This window comes from Halyomorpha halys, unplaced genomic scaffold, assembly GCF_000696795.3.
Source record: "Halyomorpha halys isolate HHAL.00 unplaced genomic scaffold, Hhal_1.1 Scaffold1149.1, whole genome shotgun sequence".
In the NCBI taxonomy this organism is placed as follows: domain Eukaryota; kingdom Metazoa; phylum Arthropoda; class Insecta; order Hemiptera; family Pentatomidae; genus Halyomorpha; species Halyomorpha halys.
The window spans coordinates 260769-277519 of NW_027116429.1; the positions used below are offsets into that span (position 1 = coordinate 260769).

The following is a 16751-nucleotide window of genomic DNA, read 5'->3' on the forward strand; positions in this document are numbered from 1 at the left end:
ATCCCATTTCAGATTAAACGATTGAAACTTATTGGACTTGTATTGTATCTCCTTAAAAGTTATTTTTATAATTATTATTGATCATTTTATTTTATTATTTATTTGTTTTTTTTTCCACTTCAGCAATGAATATTGTATAAATTATATATAAATCGCAAATGGGTATTGTTCTATATTGCGACAGATTATATTAATTATCAATAACAATTTATTATCATCCTTCAAAGGATGGATTAATATATAATGTTTAATAATATAATTTATGACTGATAAAAAAGGTACACGCCGGTTTTTGGTTGACGAAACCTAAATTTGTGAAGAAATCTTGAAAAACAAATGTAACATAGAATAAAAAAAATTATAGTTCGACTACAATAAACCAAAAATCCATTTTTATCTCATAAATGACAAATTTTATAAGAAATATTTATTATTATATTAATATCTGTTATTGATCAGAAATTTTATTGGTAAATAGGTAATAGATTACTACACAACATAAACAAAAACATCCATATTTTATAACCAATGTTGTTTTTAGCGTATACACCTTGTTGAAAAACAAATCAATCATTCCCACACGAGTTATTCACTGTCACAGGAAACTATTGAGTGATTTACATATTGTAAAAGCTAGGGACATTCAATGATATCCTTGAGGTAAATTTATGACATATTTATCTAATTTATTAGCTTTTCTTCTTTGCAGAATATTAGAAAATAAAATTATGTATTTGTATCACTAGTAAGCCTTGTATCACAATAGAAGGAATATTATTATTTACAATACCTACATATGATTTATGATTAAATCATAAATATCATTTTATAGTTTGAGGGAAGTGAAAGTAATAATTAAAACTGGAAAATAAACCTTATATTGTATATTTGCTGCCGTAGGAAAATTTGTATTGGAACTACTTTTTATGAGTATTCAACAAGTCTCCTTATCTATTATTAATTTTATCTATTATAAACAAGCCTTTATCAGGATATATCATCAATTGAGAAATGATTATTGCTCTTCTTTTAATAGATTAGATAGTGCGATAAAGTTTAATCAAAATCGTGTTATTTTATGTGTAGAAATTTTTTCCTACTGGTTGAATCTCAGAAGTAATAAAAACTTAGTTTTGATTAATACACCGAATGTTGCTATAATTTTGTAGTATAATAACTACAACTGTTAGGTTTTGTAACAATGCTAATTAAATAATGTTCTTTTGAACGGGAAAAGGAACTGGCATAGAGATTTCCATTAATCCAGCTTGATTTATTATTTTAAGTGAAAATGTTAAAAATTAAAATGTTCTTCATTTTAATGAGAATTCAATGTGTTATTTTATTTATTATTAGTTTTTAAACAAACATTCCACAGCCTTGAAACAAACCTAAACAGGCTTTATCAACGTCAACTCGGACGCATCCGTTCATCCAGGGTCTTTAAACAATGAAACATGTCCTTTGTAAACAGCAATGATGTAACCATATCTAAAATTATATGTATATTTAATTTATTTATTTAACGAATATATGGTATTATTAGAAAAATGCCCATGGATTGATGATATTTGATATAAGTCCTTTCCCAACAAACTGTAATGGTATTTAACTGTTTGTTAAATATTTTCTTAGGGCTTATGTACTTTTAACCATTTCTTCTTTATTATATATTATTTGGACTATTAACATATTTCTCTGAGGTAAAGTATAATTTTATAGTACAGTTTAATTATTTTTTTCTTAGAAAATTACAACTGCACAGAAGATACATTAAGTAGATGAACCGAACATAACATGAATTTGACAAGATGAGAAGTTAAAAACTAGTAGAACTTCAGTAATTTATTACACAATAGCAGAGGTGTGGTGCTTAAGAATTTCAATTTTTGTTTGAAATAGGTATGAAAGATTAATGTTTTTTGCCTGACTATTTTCAAATATAACATTAGGTCTATAATGGATTACTTTATTTGCGACTTAATAAGGAACGTTAAGGATTTTAGGTTGGAAAGATTGGATAACGGAAGAAATCGATGGTTCGGTTCAACTCTATAGTTCAAGTACAAACAGACCTGATCATATTCGTGGAGGTTTTTTTAGTGTACAAGAAATATGGAAGATTCTTTGATAAGCTTTAAATTATTCGGAGTGAAGAACAACTTTTTTCAGTCAATAATCGTGATTCCGAGTAAGTTTCTTGTCGAGATGGAATCCAAAATAATAAATTGGACAATGATTTACGCCTGAATGTATAGAAATTTAAGGTCATTTTTGTCAGTCTCAAGTAACCCATCTAGTTCCAATATTATTCTTTAGTTTAACTCAATAACCTGCCTAATCACACCCACACCACTATTAGAAAATCTAATAAGCATCTTGGAATAATCCCCTAAATCAACCGAAATTCTATTCCTTTAAACAATGCATAACATTCCGTGATTTTATTCCTTCAAAAGCTTCTTTTTTTTTTCCATTAACCACCAACTCTGACTGTACCAAAAGTATAGTTAAACTGTTTGATAAGCTCTAATGAAGAGACTAATGAATTATTTCATTGGATTAATTTTCTGGTTGCTCTTATGTCTCTTGTTATATGGTGTTGCTCTAACCTCCTTTCCATTGGAAATACATCTGAGCAGTGTTTCTTTTCCAATCCTTTAGAACTAACAGCTTCTTCCTTGCCCACTACTTTAATATCAGATAAATCTGATTTTATTTCATATGTATTAAATAAGATTTTAATTCAAATCATTTAAATGTTTTTAAACAAAAATTGCATTTTTTTAACAGAGAATATTAATACTTTAGTTGATTTAAAGCTATGTTATTTTGTAATTCTGTATAAAACTATTACGCACTGTATTAGAGTTGTAGAGGTTTATACTCACTTAAATAAAATTATTATATGATAATTTAATTCCTCTTCTTTCCTAAGTTCCCTTTAAGTTCTTTCTGACTGTGTTCACACATCTCTTCTTTGATGTTTTTGATCCTCCTTTTCTTTTTTCTCTGACATTAATACCTATGGATAATTGAGACCTATTGTGCGCCGTCCCATATTCTGTTTAAACAGACCTATAGTCTTTACGAATCTTGATATATTGCTTGGATAAATCAATTCATCTAGTTTAAATTCACAAATACAGACAGAGCCAAAGTAGAAGTACGATATTTTAGTTAGAGCATCACAAGTACTCTTTATCTGATAAACAGTTTCATCCTTCATACCTAGAGTGTGGTGAATCAATCAACCTAAAATTAAAGAAGTGTTTATTCAGCCGACAGTGATCTTTAGCAGTGGCGTAGTGGAATGTTTTAAGACCTGGGCAGAAATCTGAGAGCAGGGGAGGAATGAGATTTAAATAGAACAAATATTTTTCAATTTTATGAATTTATTATTTATATATGTCAAACTTCACAAGTTGCTGATATCTAAGTTAGTCATGTCGAAAGATACGACCCGATGCCACTTTCCTTCTAAAACATTTTCTCACATCATAATAATAAATTGATTTGAAAATCTCCATGGTTATGTTTTTTCTCTATTTTTATTGCATAATTATGGTCATTTCTGTTTTATATATAATTGCTCCAGGAATCTAAGAAAAAAATATATAAAAGCTGTGTTGATGCTATACATTGAATGTGAGTTTTCCTCTTCTACACCAATTTTTTTCTATATGCTGTGTTTCTTCATATTAAAGCATGATAAAATAACATTAGTAATTAAGTAATAATATAATTTTTACAGTTGGATCAAAAAAATTATAATTTGTTGTAATTATATATTACAACGTCTAAAACAATTGTCATTACTGTATATATTTTTTTATAATTATTGTTAATAAAAAAAAAGGGGCAGCGGTAGCAGCGTGATTACGCGCCAATCTACCAATCCACAGGTTGTCGGATCAAATCCCGGTCCCACCCGGGCTTTTTTCAAGCACAAAATAATGCAAAACTCACTGACAACCTCCCCCCTGGCATTTGTGAGGACCGCTAGCCAATAGGTGGCACTCACAAAAAATAAGCGTGGGAGTGACGAACCCACCTTGCGAAAAAAACCACGTCAAGAAACGCGCGATGTATATCCTAATACTGAGAATATTACCTCCTAATATTGGGAAATACATCGCGCGAGGACTTAGGCCTCCATGGTCTGTTGTGCCCATGATGTTGTGCCCATAGAATAATAATAATTGTTAATAAAAAAAATTTGTTAAGAAAAAAATGTTTTTAAGTGTATTGTATTTAGTGTAGTGATGATTATCATTTGAAAAATGGAAAATTTTAATATATTGTAGTGTATACATCTCCAATTATGCATTGATGGGTACGCTGATTAGTATTGTAACCCATTTTATTTGGGCACCATGGCCCAATAAAACATTTCTCTCTTTTGGTGTATTATGTAAACGCCACAATCTAACTCTACATAAAGACAAAAGTGGCAGTAACAAAAATATTTTCAATGTCTTTAAATAAGTAAAAAAAAATAAGGTCGCATTTGCTTTTTCATTGATTATCACAAGAACGACTAAAAATAATAATTGAATAATTAGAACAGATGTTTTATATTTTTTAGGAGGTTAACCAATGTTTATAAAAATTAATTAGCTTTGATAAACTTGTTTAAATCATACATTTTAACGAAAAAGTATGTAGACTAATGTTCATTTAAAAGACAAAAATTAGAAAGTTAATAAAAGCAAACCGAGTCTCTGGTTAGGAATCGCAGAATTGACAAATAAATATATGTTGAGAGCAGATTTGTTTTGAGCGATTCGTTCTTTGATATAAGAATTTTGAATAAGAATTGCTTCGTGCTTAGATAGCAAGATTCCTCACAGATAAAAAAAATTAATAATAATAGAATTTGCAATAAAATTAGACGGTTGCACGGTGAGAGAAAATTTCAGTACAACTAAAAACTAAAACTGTTAGTAAAAACTAAAAAGTGCCGTTTATTAAATCATAGTTGTGACGTCTATAAACATAAAAAAGGAAAGATTACCACTATAAATATTGTAGTGAATGTCGAGCCAGAAGGCCTCGACAATGCGTGCTCTAATAGGTAAGGTAGGAGGTTAGGATGTGAATAGATAGGATGAGTCTTACGGGTGTCAGCCTTAAGTCTCTAAGGATGGTAACTTCGCTCTACAGGGTACTAGGTACTATACCTGCAGGCACGAAGGGGTATGTAAACCCGGACCAGGTGCTAGCCGTCGGGTCTCACGAAATAATAAAAGATGTTGGAAAGAGGAAGTGACCATTAGAGAACAAGCGTGAAGTAAGTCACGTCATATGAAAGGTCGCACTTCTACCTGGTACTACTGTTAAAAATATAACTAAATTAAACAAACCAAACAGGTGTTAAGGATGAGCTGGGCTTAACTCCAGTGTGGTAGCTGCGACCGAAATACGCCTTACTAAAATTGGAAAGCTTTAGCTTCTTAACAGTTAATGAAACATTAAAAGATATTAATAAAACATATATTATATTCAACTTTGTGAGGAATTTTTTTTAAATGCGTAATTTTGGAGTTATGGGCTATAGGGAGGTGGTAGACAGGTGCCTGGGGACAACAAATTTCTTCTCTTTCCCTTGCAGAAACCTATCTACAAATATAAGTTGGCCACTACATTTAATTTTAAAGTTTAACACTAATTATTAATATTATTTTTAGATGTCTGACTGGCCAAATAATTAAATATGTTTTTAGTTTCTTTCTTTTTTTACATCTTAGTAATTTTTTTTCAAAAGTAGGTGCTAGGAAGGACCAGGAGATAATAGGGGGATACCTGGGAGAGCTTCCCTAGAGATTCTATCTACGCCCCCTGACTATATTTATTTAATAGAATAAATAAAAACCATGCTTTTCAACATTTATAATTGTTAATAAAAATTATTTATCCTCATATAATTATATTAGAAATAGTCCTGAAATATTGATAATAATTATTAAAAATTTCAAGTTATTTTGAAAATGTCCTTAGTCTACTACTAATACATTTGTCATGAAGTATTAAGATAATGAAAAAAATAGATAAAAAGTGAAAAGAATTGGAGTAAATTGAAATGTCAACATATAAAAACAAAACTGCTAAAAGTCTGAGGATGGCAGTTATTTTTAGATGCCAATCACAGAAGCAATATTGGAGGAAATCGATTGTTGCTATTCAGCTCAAAATATTTCACCTAGACAGGCCTAACATTTGACAATTGAGGTATAAACTGCAGACTACACAAAGAGATTCTCTTTTACTTGATCACTAAATGGTCCTTGTTATGCAAATTCTTCATACAAAAAATGAAAGTTCCATGTGAAGAATTTATATTTAAATTAAAAATGATTCAATTGATTTGCCAAAAAAAAAATATACCCAATCAATAGAAAAAAAACTAATCATAATTCTGAAATGAGGTCAAAAAAATACTTTAAAAACATATAAAATTACAGAATCACAGAAAATCATAATACATAGTGTAATAAGTCTACTAGTATCAAAAATATATAAGTAAATAGACACAAAATGTACATATAACTTGTGTAACTGTGTTCTACGATCACATATATTCTTAGGGGACAATATATTGCAAGATAAAAGTTATTTTTGAATTCAATACAATAAAATAAATTAATGTATATGTAGAGATTAATTTGTGGTGGAACAAGCATTAATTTCAACAGTAAAAAATAAAACAAAAAGGAAACAATTATCTTTTTAATTTTTTTTATTTAGAAAATTATTACATCATTGTTAATAAAATACCAGGATTTACAGTAAATAAAATAACTACATCAGTGATCAAGAAACATTTTATTTTAAAAGAATTAATATCACATTAGGAATGTTAATAGTAAACATAATTAATTTCAGATGATTTTAAGTTCTCATAATTCTGAAAAATAAATTTAAAGAAGCTTTATAGTTCTTGTTAAATAGCGAAAAATTGATCCTGTTTCTGTTGTTAGACTGCAGACTGAGGTTTATTAGATTCATTTCATAATTTTTTTCAGGTTACCAAGATATGGAGAATGTTTTATTCCAAATGAAACAGAAGGAGTAGCGTCAATTCGTATCTATAAATAATACATTTACATATTAAGAAACATCAGACCAAAAATTATATAGTGCAAAAGACTATCTATACCCACTCTTACTAGATTGGTAATTTAGTTAGCTTTGTTCTAAGAATCAATTTCAAAGCTTGTATTTTCTTACACATGCAATTCTAAGTACTACTAAAACAATGTATTTACATTCCTAAAACAATTTTGTTTTTTTAAGATGCTACACTCATCAATAAAAAAAAGATTATAAAAAAATAAACAGCTTATAAATTAATAAGCTTGTTTAAATGAAATGTCAACTATAACTATTTAAATAATCTAAAATAATTCTAATTATTTTTTGAAACATTAATATTAAAATAAAATCAACAAAACATCAAAAACTGTGCAGAACAATTGCTAAAGCATTTGGTGCCAAATAGTGCCTCTTAAAATTAAAATATCACCAACTTAGGAATTGAAATATGTTCCGTCCTTTTTTGTAAGACTCATCCAATTGCACAAAACCCATATAATTTGAATGCTTAATCCCAAATGTATAACTGGGAGCAAACAATTTATTCATAACTACCTGAATTGAAAAATGCAACAAGGAAATCAATATATTTTTTAATGAAGAATATAGTTTAATAATAATAAAATATTAGTTTGAATAATACCCAAACTGGTTTTTAATTTAAGAAAAAAAAATAAGTGATTTTCTCAATTTTTAATTAAATTTCATAAATGTTTCATCTTGCTTTATCAAAAAACATATTTAGTAACAAATATACCTTTCATAAAGTTTTATTTAAACCATGTTATAAAAATTTACCTTTTCTGGAGAATAAGATCCAGGACCTGGTTTAATAAGGTTGCTGGTAGGTGGTTGAATCCGAGGAGCAACAGAATAAGCCGGAGATTTAGGCAGGATGAGTTCAGTACTAGAATTGTAGCTACCTGGACCTGGTGTGAGGAGCCGATCATCAGTAGGCTCTTTTGTTCGACCACTCAAACTGTAGGCTGGACCATGACCACCAACAACAGCAGGGATCTTATACACATTGGGACCTAAAAGAATACATTTTGCTATATTAAAAATCTTTTTCACATGAATCATTGATGTTATAGTTGAAATAAAAACTAAAACAAAATCGAATAATGTTGCTATCATAAATCAAATTATATTTTCCCATATTGCTTCCAGAATGGAAAATATTTTTGAGTTTTCTTGAACCTTCAATCTTATGGGGAAAAAGTTATCTAAAGAATATAAACAATGATTAATTATTTTTTTATTCCATTTATGATAAGCATTAGTTCAAACCAATTAATGGATATTTAAATGCAGAAAATAATATGTAGCAAATAAAAAAATTTTGACAAAAAATATTGAAATAAAAAAATTGTCCTGTATTTTATTTATTTTTTTTCATATATGAATAACTTTTGATAAATAAATTAATCATTCCAAACAATTAACAGAGACACTAAAAAATTTATGACAAAAAGAAAAATATTATCAGTATATTAATTAATTTCAAGAGAGTTAACAAGAGGAAAAGCATATGAGGTAAATATGTTAGAAAGCAGGTATAAATAAAATTATGTCTATAACAATCATGTACTGGTTGGATAATATTAAAAAAACCAGGGCCTATTCAAAATAAGACATAATTTTTGTGATAAGGTATAAAAACAAACATTCTGAGAAAAGGGAAATATTTTAGGGTACAATGGATCTGAATCACTGTTTTTTTTTTTAAATTTTCAGTAAAAATAAATTGTCAGAAGAAAAATTCTGATTCCGAAAGAAAAATTATTTCCAGCTTAAAAATTTTAAAGCCGAGTAAAGTTTCAGTATCTTTTTTTTTAAGAAACTATTAAATATTATTGTAAGATTAAGCGATAGTTGACAGGTTAGATGAGCAGCTGAGTTACTGAACAAATAAAAAGAGTTGGTTGGGTACCAGGGCCTGTTGACTCAACCACCTCTTTGGTTCTCCCAGAGATAGTGAAGGAGGGAGTATCCCCGCCGAGCCCTCCTTGAATGCTGTACGTATTTGGACCTGGCATAGAGAGTACAATATACAAATAAATGATAAATGGTTAGTAAATAATCATCAATTTCAGGAGGAATTGAAATTTTAAACTTCATCAACAAAAGTTAAATTTAATATTTGTCAATAAATGTTAAAAAAAAAAAAAAAAAATTGCTGCAAAAAAAGGCTTATTGGAACAAAAATCAATATTCAAAATCTTTCAGATAAATCCCTTTAATTTATCAACACATATATTTTTAATGACAAAGCTGCTGTATATGTTCACATACTGTATAAGTCTAGTCTTACTTCCTATAAGAGGAAAAAATCTATTTCATGGCAGACTCATAGAAAAAATCTTGATCTTCCCACAAAAATAACTTGTACCTGACAAACTTTCCTGTCCTTATTAAGATATATAAAGATGTTAAATAATAAATAAATAAAACAATAAAACCTGAGGAAGAATGCTTTGGTTGATAGAATTATTTTATTAAAGAACAGTAAGTATTAGTAACAAGTGGATGATTTTTTATAGTTACTTGCTCTATATATTTCTTTCTGAGGCCTTCCATAACAAAAACATTCAATCACTGGCTAAATATAAAATATTTAAAACATAGTTTAACTATATCCCCAGTTTCTAATTTCAGTAGAAACTTCAAAATGATATAAATATATTTGATAAATCCCAACCTGTACATTAATCAAAAGTATAAAAATAAACTTATTATTTATGACATTTTTATAATTATGATTAATATATGAAGATTAGAATGCTAAATGGTAACATAAATAGAAATGATATAGTTCTTAACCTGGAGTCTGGCTTGGCTTTTCCACTTGGGTTTTGAGACCAAATGTATACTTTGGGGATTTATCATGAATAACTTTTTCACTTCTTTCAGGATTATAATCGCCAGGAGCTGGGGTCGCTTCTGGTTTAGCTTCTTTTCCTCGGGAATGGAGGGTTGCAGATGGTGGGCAGTCCTTACCTGAAGAGGAGGAAATCATTTATAATGAATTTTAAACAATCGTTATATGTTAGTATTTTATAAACATAAATTTAATAGAATGACATGCATTTTTTCTTATACAAGTTTTATATACTACTTGTATGTGAAATATAGTATTTCCAAGAATTTTATTTGTTTTAATGTAAATTATTTGATACTGAAACTTATCTAAACAAGTGATTAGAACATCACTAATGGGAATTATTTACTTTAATCATTGTTGTGGATATGACTTGGTTAATAATATTAATTATTGTGCATGACTATGTGTGTAGTAATGAAAAATATAATTTCATCAAAATATAAAAAGATAAGTAGATTAGGGTGACACAGGTATATTGTAAGAAAATTAAATTACAAAAAAAATATTTGTTCTCACAAGGAATTTTTTATTATTAATTTTAACTTTCAGATCAACCCAACTATTAAAAAAAACCTACCTTTTGCACTAAGTCCAGTAACGTTGTATTGCCCAGGTCCAGGGCCAATACTATCATTTTTTCCTCCATGTCTAAAAAATATAATTAAAATTTGTAAAAATAAAAAATTCAAAATTTATAGAATAAACAGTGTGTCTTAAGTCATTATTATTATTACATTATATATTATTATTCAATATGTTAACTATGAGTTAAAATTCTGGGAGAAAAAACTAACTTTTAAAGCAGTACAGTATACAAAACAACAATTATGAATTTAATTTTAAAAATACTGTAATTACATATTTCATTCTGAAAAGAATGTTCAAAGATTATAGCAACTTCTGTATAATAACTATACCTGTTTAAAGAGTTTTTAATTTTCTGATATTGTGAAAAAGAAAGGATAAATGTATTTTATTGAACAAAAAAAAAAATCTCAATGAAATAAATTTATGAATTATTACCATGTAAAAATTTTAGTTTTACACAATTAGTAATTAAAAAGAGTTTTCTTTTATCAATTTAATTGTAGCTTAGATTCGAAATCTCCAAATTGAAAGCAAAATGAGTTTGCTTACTTTAGAAACGGATAATAAGAGGAAGCAGAGGAGGTTTTCTCTCATTTTATCCCCTTCAGAAATGAGAAAAAAATTAAGTCCCAATTAAGTGAACATTCGTCAAGATTATTGGTATAGTATAGTCAAGAAAATATGATAACTGATGATATATACCAAAGAAAATTGGAGAGATCAAAATATGATAAAAATATTTATGTGAATATCTGTTAATTCAATATCCTTAATTTGACATAAATTTAAAATTTTAGATAATGGAATATTGAGTTAATTTCTGAATTACTTACCTACTTCCAAAACTAAAAGCTGGAGCTCGTCCTTTTTTTGAATCATTAGTAATTGAACCTGAAATATGTTGAGAATACTGTTAAGTAGGGGATTACTTGTAAATAAAAACTTGGGAAAATAAAATGGTATCATGTGATAAATTAATAAAATGTATTCAACAGTTTCTCATTCAGTCTATATTTTTTCAAAACACTATTGATTTTAAAAAAATTAAGTTTAAAAATGTAATTGTATAAAAACTTGTACACACATGTTGTGTTGTTTCACTATGGTTTAAAGAATGATCAGATTTGAACAATGAAATACCAAACCCATGTTTCTGGCTAAAAATAAGTCATATGACTAAATAATATATTAAATATTCATTTTCTTTTGAAAATTAAAATATTTTTACAGGTAAATAATTATGTTAAAAAATATCATGTTTTCGTGTTCAAAATTAATATTGGTATTATGCAAAAATCGATCCAGTCCATGAATCATAGTAGAGAGTTGCTAAATTTTTCGTACATTGAACTAGTTAAATTAATTTTTAGAATTATTTTATAAATTTGATTAATTAAGTGTTAGGATCGGGGATTTAGTTATTAACCAAAAGAAATTAATAAATAAAAAAAGAAATAAAGATTATTTTAATTTAATATTCGAAGGAAGTTAATTATATCAGGTGATGGATATACATATCAAAAAGAAAAAAATGAAAAAAAAACAAAAACGAAAGCATTGGTAAGTGTATATATACATGTATTTAAAAAGAAGCTATGAATTTAAGAAAACCTCTGAGACACAAAGAAAATTCTAGAGGTCAAAGAAAATACACAGCTTTAAAAAGACAAATAAAAAATCAATTACAATACATGAAAACTTAGGACAACCTATTTTTGACACTGGTGCCTCAACATTATTTCCCAGTGCTTTTTTTAAAAATACTTTTTTTGTTAATAATGAATGTAGGAAGAGGGAAAGTAAATGACATGACTGACTATAGACTTGAAAAAAATAAATAAATAAATATAAAAAAAAAAAAAACATTTCTCCAAGAACTGCTCAAAAATAAATGTATAGCAATAAGTGTATGAAAAGGACAGATATAAATGCTGTCGAAGTGGGTTACTTTGCTATTTATGGGATAACAATGCTTCACTGATGTTAAAAGTTGTGTGTTACTGGGTGTGGTATGCCCGTGGTAGTGAAAGGTGCGAAAGAGCTAAGGGGAGAAAGAGAAGTATACCTTCGGATTGATGATTACAAAGTTTTTGGTAAATTCGAATTCGTTTTCAGGTATTTTTATTTATCCTCCTATTATTCTATGTTGAACACATCTCCCAAACTTTGATTGCTAGATTGCTTCCTCCCAAAGAATAACAATAAAGTTATTCAGTTGTGATTAAGAAGCAAATATCAGGTTTAATTAGCGATCTTTTTCTTAGTGAAAATTTTTGAAAAGAGACTGCGGAAAACTTTACACCAGAAATTGGGGATACTTGGCTCTAGTAAATCTGTCCTCATTTGCGTCCTTAAACCTACCGATGTTTTGTTTATTGCTTGATTGTCTTTAATTTTCAAAATCCTTTCAATACGAAATCAATGATAATAATAATTTGAAATCAAGTAAAAATAATTTCAAATCAATATTTACATAATTTCGATTTATTTTGTTATAGATTCGTATTGAATTTCCATTTCAGTTTGAAAAAAAATTTGTTTTCAAACAAAAATAGTTTTTAAACTTTTATTTTACTCTTATATGATTTTAATGGATCTTTTCTCCGACGACCATGAACTGAACCAGCTATTGATTTCCATGTTTTAATAATGCATTTTAGAAAGTGGTCCAGGGACTCCCTATATCCGTATAAACATTTTTCCACTTTTTGAAAAAAAAATTCAAATATTTTATGCATAAATTGATCGACATAGTGTCATTTCATTTATATTCTATGGAAGCCGAGGAATAAATTTAAAAATTCTCTGACTCATATAAGTGGATCAAAAATGCAAAATATAAAAAAAAGTCCAATATCTGGTGCAGAGTAAACTACTTTGATCTTGTTTTTATCTGAAATATAATTAATTCGGGTTAGATTGACGCTTACCGAAGAGGTTAGGAAGAGTTACACAAGCAGGTCCAGGGCTGGTGTATTCGGCGGCAATGGGTCCCCTCCTCTTGGTTGGGGTCCATGGCCTTTGCTGGAATCCTCCCATGGCCTATAGGAAGTTTTACCTATGACATAGGAAATAGGTAATATTAGTTAAATATAAAGACATAGATAAATATAGTAGTTCTATTTTAATTTAAAATAAAATTGTATCACTAGGATAAAATAAATAAACGAAATTTCTAGTGATAGCAAATATTGATGATTATTAAAAATAGAATTAATTATAATAATAATAAAAAAATTGATTTCGGTAGTTTTTACTTCCAAATCAATATAAATTAATTTATTGGTAGTAAGAGCAGTCACTAGAAATCTGTAAGGTCAAGACAATTGTTTTAGTTTAATATTATTATGAAAATAAACATGAATATAATGTAATAAATGGCTAATCTTATGTATTAAAAAAAAGTACGGTATTACAATTATTAAAAGCGAAAAGTATAAAGTTCCTCGATAATATTTAATTAGATAACGTGGACGAACAATGTACAGTTACGTACTTTACAAAAAGTTAAAGAATGTATTGAACACGCAATAATATCAATACAATAAATTGTAAAATGATCCAATTTATGATCTTTATAATCATGAGAAATTTTAGAAACATAAACCGAAACATTTCTGATTTCTTAATTGTCCAAAGTTCATTTTATTGTGCCTTTAGTTTTACTGAAATGTGAATTTTAACGCTTTATTATAAATAAAATAAATAATGTTTTTTTTATTGAAAAAATGTATCTTTTAATAAAATTTGATTGGAATAATTACCGTGTTTCGTTTGTTAGGTTTAGCACGCCTGAGCGAACTTTTCCATATGTTTTTTTTTCTAACAGGTATGCTTGATTTTTTTTCTGAATAACAGTTTTCTCGGATTAAAGGGTTGTGCCTATCGATTTCCAAGACCCCAAAATCCTAATTTTTAACGTTTAAGCAAAAAACTTCCGCGGGATTATGAAATTCATTTTGCAGGTATGGAGAATTACTCCAAAATATATTAGAATAAAGATAAGAATGCCTATAACAGTATCGATAGTCTCATAACAGATATTCTAACTCTTATAAAACAGGTATGGGAAAAAAAAAATCATATACTGAACTATATTTATAAAAACTAAGTGTGCATAAGTGAGTGTTCAAGATATAGTTCATTTATAATACTAATAAACATATAGTGTAAGTTGGCTAACATGTGCACTGAATAGTATGAACATGATACAGTTCTAGCTACTCTATTGAGTACTACCAGCTAGTGAGTACTAGTGACTGGAAGTGGCTGGAAGTGACTGGAGGAGAGTTCTCCTGACCTGGATCCGCCCGTACCAACTACCTAGTATGCGATCGATCACCTAATATTTTAAGCTTTCTAAGTAGCAGAGCTTTGCAGAAAAATAATATTCTCTTGTTATTTTATCAATGTAAACACAAACAATGATATGAGTATCGAAACAGGTGGATTTATCTGAACTATTGTTTCCTGTTCATTTTAGGGATTAGAGGCTAGTAGTTTCAGACAATGTTCTTTTGACTCTGAGGTCGATCCACCGTTGTTGTAATATACATTACTGAATTTGGTTTTCCACCACATGGATTACATCTGCTGGAGTAAATACAAATAACTATACATTAAAGAATAATCTATAATGTGTACAAACACGTTGCATGTACTTGTAGTTTACATTTATCATTACAAATTGACAGTAGAGGTATAAATTGTGGAATTAGTAGTTCTGAAGACGAGGATGGAGACTCAAAATTTAGACATGGTTCGTTAATATATGACAATATATTATTAAGTATTTTTCTTTTTTGAAGGCAATTTTATATTTTTATTAATATAAATAAATAAATATATTTTTGTTATGTTTTTCAGAGTATGATTTATTAGTTTTTAACCATTAAAAAAAGTAACGAATTAAGGAACTTTAGTAACGATGACTATTAAAATTGAAAAGCCTCATACAAGACTGAAAAGACAGGAAACTGCTCGTCGATTTCGACTATTACAACATTTACTAGACAAATAGTCTAAATTGCCAATCCATTACAAAAGACTGATCTACAAGACTATTATAAGGCCTATCTCGACATACGGAGTTGAGCCTAGGGGCTCCACTAAACCATCAAATTCCTCCCGAATCCAAAATCCTTCGTTAAATACTTAATGCTCCTTACTTTGTCACAAATCAAGTCATCCATCATGACCTAAATGTCCCATATGTCGCCGATTTGGCCAAAACCAGATACCGTTCCTTCCATAAAAAACTTCCCAACCACCCGAATCCACTTGTTTCTAACCTGGCTCCTCCTTCATTCCCTAATAATACTCCTTGGCGTCGGAAAATAAGTTGGCCTCGGGCTCTTCTCCTCTAGAAATGTTATTGGAGTTCTATCAATGGGTAGATTCTCCACATTTTTGTATCATGTCACTATGTCACCTACAGCAAGTTTACTTGTTGAAAAAAATAAAAAAATTGAAAAGACTGACTACTATAAAATATTTAAATACGTTTATTTAAAAAAAAGTTAAGCAATGCGAATTTCCTATAGAAAGAACTACAAAACAAAATGACAACATGTGATCCTGACCTATGGACTCGTATGAAAATTGAACATATTTTTCAAGAATCTGTATTTATCGATTTGTTCACCTCATATAATCTTATGTTCTGCCGTGTCCTTATAATATCAATAAAGGAAAGTACCATAGCAGTTTTCCCTTCAACATGGTTTTGTACTATTGCTTTAAATACAATATACAGCCTTTAGAATTATTATTAGGGTGGGCATTAATTTAAAATCTTTGCACTTTCTACTTCTACTTACTGTCAGAGTTTATAGGCCAACGACCAAGGATAAAGGACTAAAAAAAAATTATTTCTTACCAGAGCGGAAATCATTCACTATGCGATGGTCTAATTGAAACGCACTTTAATACTGGTATAATTCCTACGCTATTCAACAGATAGAATAATATTTCATACGTTAACCTTTCATAATATTCAACGCCCTTCAGTGCTCGCCCTACGCAATTAATCTAATTCCTTATATTCAAGGTTGTCCCATGGTAATCAGTATATTGTAATATAATAGATATAATTCAGAGAATAAGTTTCAACAAAGGTGCCTCGAAGTTGGCATTCCTGCTTAATTTAATCATCTGTACAAAACTAAATTCAACACGTAGCGAT

At 28.5% G+C, this 16751-nt stretch overlaps 1 protein-coding gene across 4 annotated transcripts in view; it reads right to left on the bottom strand.

Moving 5' to 3' along the window:
• Window positions 1-6806: 6806 nt before the first annotated feature.
• The window catches only part of LOC106688540 (ciliary microtubule associated protein 1A), a 12415-nt gene continuing 2470 nt past the window's right edge, over window positions 6807-16751 (bottom strand). For 3 of the 4 annotated variants that reach the window (XM_014433045.3, XM_024360264.2, XM_014433044.3), the window contains exons 2-8: window positions 13498-13625; window positions 11401-11458; window positions 10557-10627; window positions 9919-10095; window positions 9029-9127; window positions 7894-8129; window positions 6807-7088 (exon numbers count right to left, since the gene is read on the bottom strand). In XM_014433045.3, coding sequence (XP_014288531.1) covers window positions 7005-7088; window positions 7894-8129; window positions 9029-9127; window positions 9919-10095; window positions 10557-10627; window positions 11401-11458; window positions 13498-13606 — 834 coding nt within the window. In that variant the 5' untranslated portion in view covers window positions 13607-13625 and the 3' untranslated portion in view covers window positions 6807-7004. The remainder of the gene's footprint in view (window positions 7089-7893; window positions 8130-9028; window positions 9128-9918; window positions 10096-10556; window positions 10628-11400; window positions 11459-13497; window positions 13626-16751) is intronic. The other variant, XM_014433047.3, reaches the window with a different exon arrangement.